We start from the raw sequence: 10,227 nt of genomic DNA, 5'->3' as shown, positions 1-10,227 counted from the left end.
AGGTGTCAACAGGCGGTATAAAAAGCACCCCCTGGATTTCGTTTTCCGCAGCACACGACCAGCGAGAAGCACCAAGGAAAATCAACCATCGACAAATTCCGAGCGTCTCCAACGCTCCCGGAAAACAAAAAAGAAGAAGAAAACAAAGAATGTGTGTTCCCACCAGCTGACAATCTCCCGTATACGTCAGTGCAGAATATAGTGAACGAAATTGATCGATTCGTCACGCTCCGATTCCCGATTCCTAGAATCTACCCCCGAATCCTTTTATCAGGCGAGTTTGCACGCCCCCGGCGGACAATAGCCATGGTCGCAAGCGAAGCTGCACAGTCCCTTGTAGGAGTCATCGAGTCCATTTGCGGGCACGCCTCTCTGGCCTGTTGATGGTGGTGTCAGGACTGGGGCGCCGTATGCGTTGCAGGTGCAGGGTCCTGGCGGGCAGTAGCCATAGTGGCAGCAGAAGTCGCAGAGACCTTTGTGGTTGTCTTGGCCTGTGCCACCGGTGCAGACAGTTCCTGGGGGCTGATTTGGGGGAGGATTGTTTGGGGGAGGGTTGTTCGTTGGTGGTGATGGTGGGTTTGGGTTGTGGTAGGGGGCGGTGGAGGAGGGGGATTGTTGGTTGGGGGAGGGTTTGGAGGATTATTGGTTGGGGGAGGGTTTGGAGGATTCGTCGGTGGGTTTGGAGGGTTGGTAGGTGGGTTGGGATTGATTGTTGATGGTGGAGGTGGTGGTGGTTTTAGCGACGGTCTGGCTTCGCATTGCACCTTGAGGCCTTGGGCGAAGCGGGCGAGACTGTCTGGCTGGAGGTTGTCCATGGGCTCCGCGGGGAGCATCCCGACTAGAAGAGAGAGTTGTTAGTGGTGTCAAGGTGCGTTATGGTTCCAGTGGGATATACTCACCGAAGGCATTGAAGTTATAGATACCGCACACACACCCGTCGATGATATCCTTTGGACTCGTCCCGGCCAGGACCATCTTGTTGTCGCGGACCACGGCGAAGCTCTGCTGCCCGACGCCCATCGGGGCTTTGAAGGCTGTGGCTCCAGCCTTGGCCTCGAAGACTTGCTGGCTGGTCCCCGAGGAGACCTGGATCTTGGCGGGGGACTTCAACATGGAGACGACGAAGACCACGTCATCCATGGACTCCCAGCCATTTGGCCGGCCCATGAAGTAATTGCCGCTGCTGTTGTCTGCGGGAACCATGCAGGTGTCGGTGGCGTCGCAGTTTGCGCCGCGGGGAGATGGTCGATACCAGTAGATCAATTGCTCGTCCTTGATATATTCGTTAACGGATGAGGCACCCGCCTTGTAGGCGGCAATGAAAGGCCGGGCCAGTTCCATCCAGCCATTATGTGGCCTATTGGTGTTAGTAGTGAAACGGTCATGAGGAGGCGCTGGCTTACATGTCATTGACATATTTGGAACATCCGTCATCTGTATGGGGAGAGGCCAGAGGGGCAATGTAATGGGATTCACCGTAGTCGTTCCAAGTGACGATTTCAATGAAGCGTGGCTTGAGGTTCAACATCTCAATCCATCGCTCATACCAAAGATTGTCCGACGGAAAGACCCAGTTCTTACTATATGGGACTTCGGGGCCAAAGTGGGTAGAGAACCAAGGCGAGACGGCTGACGGCGAGGTTAGCTCTGGGCTAGATGACATAAAGTAGGGCATAGGAATTTGCTCACGAGCGATATAGGGCTTGCCTCCCAACGCATTCATATACTTCTTATCGCCATCCTGCACGGTCACAAGATGACCGGGCTTAGGTGCCTTGTTGTTCCCGTCGTTGGGCCAGGCCATCCAGTTCAGCAGAGCATCCACTTTGGAGATATCAGCGCTCTCCGGTCGGTGGTAGTTCGGAGCCCAGTAGATGGGCCGACCAGCAGCAGAACGGATCGCGTTGACATCCACTCGGTCACCAGCAAACGATGAGACGAAAATCTTGCCGTCCATCATGAGCTGCGCCGGCTTTCCCCCAAACTTGGCAATCTTCTGGCCAACTAGAGAGGCCTCTGAGTCTTCCTTCCACCAGTTGAAGTCGAAGGATATAAAAACCTTCATGTCATTGTTCGCGGCCGACTGGTACGCAAACTCCAATTGTGTATCTGTGAAGGGGTCGACGCGGTCCACGCCAATGTTGAGGGCGAAGGCATCGATCCCTAAGTCTTTCGCGCGTTTCATGTCGCTGTCGAACTCGGTGGCCGACTTGCGGTTGCTGACGATTCCGATCTACTAGATCGTTAGGGCTGGACGCTTGATTCTATGGAGATGGCCTACCATGAAATGGGCAAAGACCATTCGGTCCGAGGCCTGTGGCTTGCTAGTCTGATTGCCTGGGCTCGGTAGTGCGTCCACCAGGGAGCTGAGCACGGAGGCTATGCCTAGAACAAAGGGCTTGATCTTCATACTGAACAGTGGTCAAGCCTTGACGGGATAAGGTAAAGAAAGAAGATCTATGATAACGAGAGTTCCGTATGCCCCCATCCGCTCTTATATGCTTCACACCAAATCACGGAAGCCTCCACAGATGCAACCATGATGACTGTAACCTTGAATAAGGTATAAAGAATATTTCCTGAAAGACGGGGAGTAAGAAGACAACGGGACCGAGACATCAGCAGCTTTGAACAAAGAGTAGCATAATCTCCGACAGGACTAGTCGATAAAACCCTGTTGTAGGACAACCTTCTCATTCTAGATGACCACAGGTGGAGATTACTCGAGACATCAGCCGGTATAACGAGGGCAGTGAAGCAACGAGGTCGAAATTAGATTGGGCAATCCTGTATGCTTCAGTTAGCCGCTGTCCTGCAACTGGACGGACTGTTGGATAGAGACCTAATGTCTAACCGTTTAACGTTGGGCGCTAAAGGACTAGTGCACCGTAGGCGCCCTATGAAGGGTTGCTCACAGTGTTTCAAAGTTGCGGGGTATAAAGAAAAGTCGAAGAAGCAGCGTTTCACAGGGAAGATTAGGTGTGACTTTCATTTCATGTCGAAAGACTTCCGGTTGGGACGTCGGCTTAGGGTTGACATATCACATCGTATCAAAGCAGACATAAGCCAATGAACATGTGTGGTCAAACAGGAACTCGATTGAATGGAGTAGAATGAAGAGATCAACAGCGCCGCAGATCTTCGGTATCAGTCGGTATGATACGTCTAGAACCATATTGTCATACCGCAAACACATGCGGCACACGGAAATGCCGCATAGCTTGTTGCCTATGACCAACTGGAGCCTCTGCATGTATCTGTATCCACATCGAGCACAGGATACCAACACAGTCTGAATGCGTTTGTCCTGAATTCCCGACAAGATGTTCAGTGCCGAAGGGGCCCGAGGAATGGACCACACCAATGGCCCGCATCCCGCCAGTACACAAATGCTGTGTAACTCAAGTGCATCACCTGCGCTATCGGTAGCCAAGCCTCACTGGGGGTGACACACTGCTGCTGACTGGGGCAAGAACAGGATGCACGCGGTCGGGTGAGTTCTGCGCATGGCTCGGAGGAGGGAACAACCTCGCGCATTTGGGTTCGGATTAAACCTAGATCATACATCCAGGAATGGAGCAGCTGCCGGCGATTTGCCAGCTCAGTCGCATAAGCGCGATGAAGATTCAGGTATTGGTCACTTTTTACCTGTTCCAAGTGTGATTTCGAAGCTTGTCGTGCATGTGTTGTTGATCTCTGGGGTAGGCCATCCAGTCATTCGCAGTGCACATACCCGAGACGGCGAGACTCACTGCAACCACGGGATAGCGAGTGAGAGCCAAGACGTATCATCCTTCTTTGGACAGCAATTGTTGCTATTCACGTCGTACCCCCTCCACTTCTATTTCCAGTCGAAGGAAAAGTGTTCACGCGACTCTGCACGGCGTAGGATTCTAGAAAAGTCTCGTCACCAGGTCTGCCTGCTGATTAGTGGAGTATATGCAGTTGAAGCATTTGCCGAGTGTGGCGTGCAGATCTGTAACTTGGAACTGAATACCGGGTCTTCTTCAACGTAATTACCCTCTCATCTGTTACATTGGATTTGGGTTGTGACAGAGTCAGTGCCCAAGCACCCGCTGGGGAGGGCCGAATTGATCGAATGACGTTCTTGATCATCTCCAATACAGGATTTATTCTCTCAAGACGGTAGCAACGGCTTCAGACACTTATGCATGGACGTGTCGGTGGCGGTCGTCCGGCTGCAAATACCACATCGGGGTGAGCTCAGCATGAATATGTAGTCCTGTATGTTTCCTGAACACGCTGTGCTGCTATGTATATCAGTTTGAATGAATTCTAGGCCCAGGTTGGATCACATAGATGCACTGATTGGGTCCAAGATTTTGACCTTGATCTACGATGTTTCATTGTCGGGCTTCGGGGTCTACGTCGTCTCTGCTCCATCCGATATTGCCGAGTTGATATTGTCACACAGGAAGCACAGAATGATGACGGATTACTGAGACAATTACGTTTATGATTATAAATGAGATCTTCTTAATATAGACACTTCCGGCCGAGGTTATAGTGTCAAATCTGTCACTGTCTTAGTAGGGTGCCAGACGGAAATGGTCCATACATCATGGCACACCTTTATACCTCGTCACTGGACCGTATCCGGAGCAAGAATGAGCTAACCCCGCTAGCACCTTTTCGATATGCAAACCTGAAAAAGGCTGTGGTCGGTGGAATGCAGCTGACCATAAAGACAACCCACATTTCGGTTCTGAAGCATGTCAATTCTCCATATCGTGGCTAATCGGGTCATGTATTGTACGTACTGGTTCCACAATATCAATTCACCCAGTGTATCTGGCTCGATAGTTAGTATGGATCTTGGCTTCTAAGGTCAGAGCCTCCCGTGAGTACGTGCATGTAGTATCTTCGACTTTGGTCAAGAGCTTCAGCTTAACAGTCTTGACGATCGTACAGGCTCCCGCCCTATTGCAAGTCAATAAACACAGTTGCATCGCTGGGGGGCTCCTTACACTATACCGAGCCCCATGAGGACTGAAAGGCCAATTTTTTGTCGCAGTGAAAACGCCTGGACTTTCCGGAATATAAGCACGGGGTAAACCGCTAAGGCAAAATCACAGAATGCCGAGTACGCTAGAACAACAGCTTATTAGCCCTAAATTATATTCATTCTCCTGGCGTACGCTACTCACGTGCCTGGATATACCCGAAGATCTGAACCCTTTTCCGCCCGGGACAACGTCCAGGTATCTGTTCATCCCAGAGCTTCTTTGCAGGGGAGCACTGGAGAAAGACTAGAATAGCAGCAATCACATTGACGATGAAATTACTTCCGGCGATAAACCAAAGAAACGCCCTCTTGGACTTTGTTTCGTACTCCTGGAGATGCTCTATAAAAACCACAAGGGCAACCTTCCCAAGGCCAATAGCGATGAGAGACACGGCTTGACTAGTCCAACCAAACAACAAAGCATTCCTATCATCGTTGTATGTTAGGGTAGCTGAGGGAGTTCCGACGCCGTATGCTGCTCCCACAGTGATCAACGCCATGCTTGCAATGCCAAAAATCTAAGTCTCGTCAGTCCTCAGGCTATATGCTGAACAGAGGGACCTACAAAAGTAATGATCGCCAGAATCAGGTCAGGTCCGGTATATCGAACAATCTTCCAGGATGTATAGCACCTCGCAGACAATAGAATCAGTGCCAAGCCAGTCTCAACCCAGGTCACGATGAAGAATGGCCGACCAAAGCCAGTCTGCGGATGGTTACTCATTGACCACTAGGTCACCTGTGAAATGGCTGTCTGTAGCAGTAAGGATATAGCAGTAAAGAAACCCAATGTCTGTAGTTGGACTTCCAACATGGGGATTGTGTCTCCGTCCATGGGGTGGCGGCCAGACTACGCCTCCCATGTCAAGAGGAAGTATCCTCCACTGGTATGACCGTCTCAGGTCAGTCTAGCTAAACTGACTTCTAGAAACATTCTTAGGGCAAATTTCACAAGTTGTATGGAGTATTTGCGAGCAATCATGGAGTGGCGGGGGTCATGTGATGACGTCGATGAGATGGAGAACGTCATGAACTTTGCTTAGCTTTTGCAGATACCAACTTTACCAAGTCAGGCACCGGCGGGCAATCCAAGGATCTGAATGAGCGCCACGGCACGTCGTCTGATTTTGAAGCCAATCAAATACAAGGCGGCAGCATACCCGTTGCATATTGGGAATGTCATCGTGTTCGGCCTAATGGCGGCGAATCGGCCATTCACCAAACAAGGGACATCTACCTTAAACAGCGAAATATTTACTTGTCATGAGAAATACTGCGAAGGATCGAAGAATTCGCCTAGTTGCATGGCCCGGATGCTACCTGGATCACAACTAAAGGTGATGTATGTATGTACTGTGTACGTCACATCACTCGGCTTCGATCGTGGCTTAACTTAAACACAGTCAAGAATAACTCCCCACCGCATAAGAGTATTTAAACTCGACTAAGACTCGGCCGTTCAGCGCGATGGGGTTTCCACCAGTGGCATCCAAGAGAACGCCGGCACGGGCAGATGTCGGGATGATCACTTTTAGTCTCCCCGGCGCAATATCGACCCCAATTGGACCCGCGACGCTGAATCCCGGAGATTAATACCGGATCTGCTTCATGATGGGTCCTTTGCTCTTCGGAAAGCCGTTGCGAGATTCGAGTAATCTCCGACTGATCGGCCCGTTCCCTGCTCGTTAATGTCTGAAACTTATTGCTGATCGGTTCACTGCCTCGTCTACATCGCGTCTGGGTCGTGCTATAAAGGGACCTGAATTCTCTCACTTCGAATGAGGCAGACAACATACACCTACAATCAGCTCCTCGTTTTTGAAAGTCACCTCCATCATGCGGAACAGCTTTCTTATTTCCCTCAATGCCATTGCAGGCGCTGTCGCGCATCCGTCATTTCCTATCCACAAGAGGCAGTCGGATGTCGGCGCCTTCATTGAGAAACAGACTCCCATTGCCAAACAGGGGGTCCTCAATAATATCGGCCCCAACGGCAGTCTTGTAGAAGGGGCTGCCGCGGGTATCGTTGTGGCCTCCCCATCCAAAAGCAACCCCGACTGTTCGTACAATCCAACTCTCGAGACCGCTTCATATAGTCACAGAACTGATGATCTTTAGACTTCTATACCTGGACGCGCGACGCTGGCCTGACCATGGCGGAAGTGATCGAGCAATTCATTGCGGGAGACTCGACTCTGGAGTCTACCATCCAGAATTATGTTGACTCTCAAGCGACCCAGCAGGCAGTTTCCAACCCATCCGGCAGCCTGTCGGATGGCTCAGGTCTTGCTGAACCCAAGTTTTACGTCAACATCTCTCAATTCACCGACTCTTGGGGCCGGCCTCAGCGGGATGGGCCAGCTTTACGTGCTTCCGCCTTAATCGCATATGGCAACTACTTAATCTCCAAAGACAAGCAATCTCTTGTCAAAACCAACATCTGGCCAATTGTCCAGAATGATTTGTCCTATGTGGGCCAATACTGGAACCAGAGCACGTTTGATCTCTGGGAAGAGGTTCAGGGCAGTTCTTTCTTTACGACTGCGGTGCAGCACAAGGCCTTGGTGGAGGGCGACGCGTTTGCGAAGGCTCTCGGAGAGGAATGTGCGGGTTGCTCCGTGGCGCCACAAATCCTCTGCCACCTTCAGGACTTCTGGAATGGGTCCGCTGTGCTTTCTAACATCCCCACCAATGGACGCAGTGGGCTGGACACCAACTCGCTTTTGGCCTCCATCCATACTTTTGACCCAGCTGCCGCCTGTGATGATACTACGTTCCAGCCCTGCTCCTCTCGCGCTCTGTCGAACCATAAGATTGTGGTTGACTCTTTCCGGTCAGTCTACGGTATCAACAATGGACTAGGAGCCGGAAAGGCCGCAGCGGTAGGCCGTTACCCAGAGGACAACTACCAGGGGGGCAATCCATGGTCAGTACTATGTCTCACATTCATTCTGAACCTTTACACTAATATAGAATAGGTATCTTACTACCCTAGTCGCCGCAGAATTGCTCTACGATGCCCTGTACCAGTGGGACAAACAAGGTCAAGTGAACGTCACCGACACCTCTCTTCCCTTCTTCCAGGACCTCTCTGGCAATGTCACCACCGGATCCTATGCCAAGTCCTCCTCAGCCTATGAATCGCTCACAAGCGCCGTCAAGGCCTACGCAGATGGCTTCATCTCCGTTGTCCAGAAGTATACTCCCGAGAATGGTGCTCTGGCCGAGCAGTACAGTCGGGACCAAGGCAGTCCGGTCTCGGCGTCCGATCTGACTTGGTCGTATGCCGCATTCCTGAGTGCTGCTGATAGACGGAGCGGCACTGTTCCTGCTAGTTGGGGGTCTTCCACGGCCAATGAAGTTCCCAGCCAATGCTCGGGGGCTACAGCTTCTGGGAGTTACACTACTCCTACTGTTGGCTCGTGGTAGGTGAATGTCGCAAGATTGTATTTTTTTTTACTGTGTGTAGTCTACTCTGGTCTCGTGTCACGGCTGTTGTTTTTGCTTGTCCACATGCGGCCATACTGTGTATGTTTGTTGTATACTCGTCGCTCATTATTGTTTCAACAACAAAGATGCTATTTTTAGTACTGGCTGGACAATACCATTTTATATGGGCGATTTTGATCCATGCGCAAGACTGTCACAAATAAGTTGTGTTAAAAGGACCACAAAATTGATTACTTCCCTAGTTAGTAGACCATCCACTATACTATATAGATGATCCCAGGCCATTCTGGATCGTTGATCTCAATTATCCGACATTTGGAATATAGTGCCCCCCGGGCTATATCTCTTACAATATACCAGAATTTGTCCAAAGTATTGTATAAGAAGCTATTTTGATTTAGGATAAACAATCTTTCCTGATTCTAGAAGAGCTAAGACAATTCTGTTATTAAGAGAGGGGCGAGATAGCTCGATGAATGCGAAGCAGACGTATCCTGTTTTTGTGGTTTATATCGTGCGCTCACGGCCAGGGAGGATCCTGGGTGAGCCGACGAGCTTTCCTCACTGAGGTCTCATCCGTTTCTTGCGCGAAAGATATGGATAGTGGTTACGGTGTTTTGATATAGTTAACATTACATGTGGAGCAGTAATACAGTAAACATTTTGATTTTGTTTGTAGCTTGCTTTATTAGAGTACTGTACATATAAGAGTAATTAAGTGTGTAGACAGTAGGACAGCGAGGTCGTAGAGCACTAGCATAGTGATAATATTCAGTCTTTCGATGAAGTCTGCGCATTGAATGAGTCCTGATTAGCATAAGCCCAGAGAGCACCGACCATGTCGATCAATCCCCACCAACCCTGCTGCCTTGCACAGCCTGTTTGGCTGCCTTCCCAGGAACCTAAATAAGCTATAGAAATATAAGTATATCCGAATCTTTAGTCCCACTCCAGAAAATCCATTCACTCTGATCTCAATATATCAATCAATTAATCAATTAATCAACTTACCCCTAAAACTATGAGCAACTGGCCCATCTTCATCACAGCCCCAGAGGCCCCAATCAAAGTATGTGGCATGTCATACACAACCAACCCTAACTAGTACTTTGGCCAACACCACCAAAACCCCCCCAAACCAAGTAAATTAATTGACTAACCCTCAAACACATCTAGACAATCAACAAAGCCCTCCTCCACCTCGCAGACTACGAATTCAACTGTCCCCCGCAATGGACCCTCATCCTCACCAACCCCCCACCCACCCAAACGACGCCCTCCATCCCTCCACTCCCCATGTCAGAAGAACCCACCCTAACAGCCACCACCACGCCTTCGCATCCAAATCCCCCCACGAGATCTATGCTTACCTCGACGATCCGACCACCCAGGACCTATTCAGGGATGCGGGGCTGTCGGCCTCGAATTGGCTAGTCATTGACCAGAAGGGTCTGGAGATGGAGACTTGTTTGTTGGCTGAGTATGTGGCTCCGGAGGTTCGGGAGGAGGAAGATTGGGAGAGAAATGGTGACGGATATCGGATGTGCCGGATTCCGTGGGCGAGGGCGTGGGGTATGTTCTGTAATTTGGATATTGGGAATATGGGGTTTGAGGAGTGGGTAGATGAGGAACGTGGGCCTGTGGAGGGGGATTTTGGGGCGTGGGCCTGGGTCGGGCCATTTGAGGGGGAGGATGAGGAGGATGAGGAGGTCAGGAGGAAGAGGGAGGATGCTGTTAGGAAGGGGGTGGAG

General features: G+C 50.5%; 3 protein-coding genes across 3 annotated transcripts; 1 reads left to right on the top strand and 2 right to left on the bottom strand.

Annotated features, from left to right (window-relative positions):
* Positions 1 to 392: 392 nt before the first annotated feature.
* Positions 393 to 2,410, bottom strand: ANOM_010258 (glycoside hydrolase family 71 protein; the record flags this gene model as incomplete). Its single annotated transcript, XM_015555514.1, has 4 exons — positions 393 to 838; positions 900 to 1,357; positions 1,404 to 2,233; positions 2,282 to 2,410. 4 exons carry the CDS (start codon positions 2,408 to 2,410, stop codon positions 393 to 395), a joined length of 1,863 nt encoding a protein of 620 aa, XP_015402951.1.
* A 2,389-nt stretch (positions 2,411 to 4,799) lies between these two features.
* Positions 4,800 to 5,750, bottom strand: ANOM_010257 (uncharacterized protein; the record flags this gene model as incomplete). Its single annotated transcript, XM_015555513.1, has 4 exons — positions 4,800 to 4,941; positions 4,989 to 5,109; positions 5,169 to 5,544; positions 5,592 to 5,750. 4 exons carry the CDS (start codon positions 5,748 to 5,750, stop codon positions 4,800 to 4,802), a joined length of 798 nt encoding a protein of 265 aa, XP_015402943.1.
* Positions 5,751 to 6,862: 1,112 nt separating this feature from the next.
* Positions 6,863 to 8,455, top strand: ANOM_010256 (glycoside hydrolase family 15 protein; the record flags this gene model as incomplete). The annotated part of the gene is made up of 3 exons (XM_015555512.1): positions 6,863 to 7,085; positions 7,145 to 7,952; positions 8,005 to 8,455. The coding sequence occupies 3 exons, from the start codon at positions 6,863 to 6,865 to the stop codon at positions 8,453 to 8,455; spliced, it is 1,482 nt and encodes a 493-aa protein (XP_015402944.1).
* Positions 8,456 to 10,227: the final 1,772 nt, after the last annotated feature.

This window comes from Aspergillus nomiae (assembly GCF_001204775.2).
Source record: "Aspergillus nomiae NRRL 13137 chromosome Unknown contig00386, whole genome shotgun sequence".
Lineage (NCBI taxonomy): Eukaryota > Fungi > Ascomycota > Eurotiomycetes > Eurotiales > Aspergillaceae > Aspergillus > Aspergillus nomiae.
This window is presented reverse-complemented; position numbering and strand designations above follow the sequence as displayed.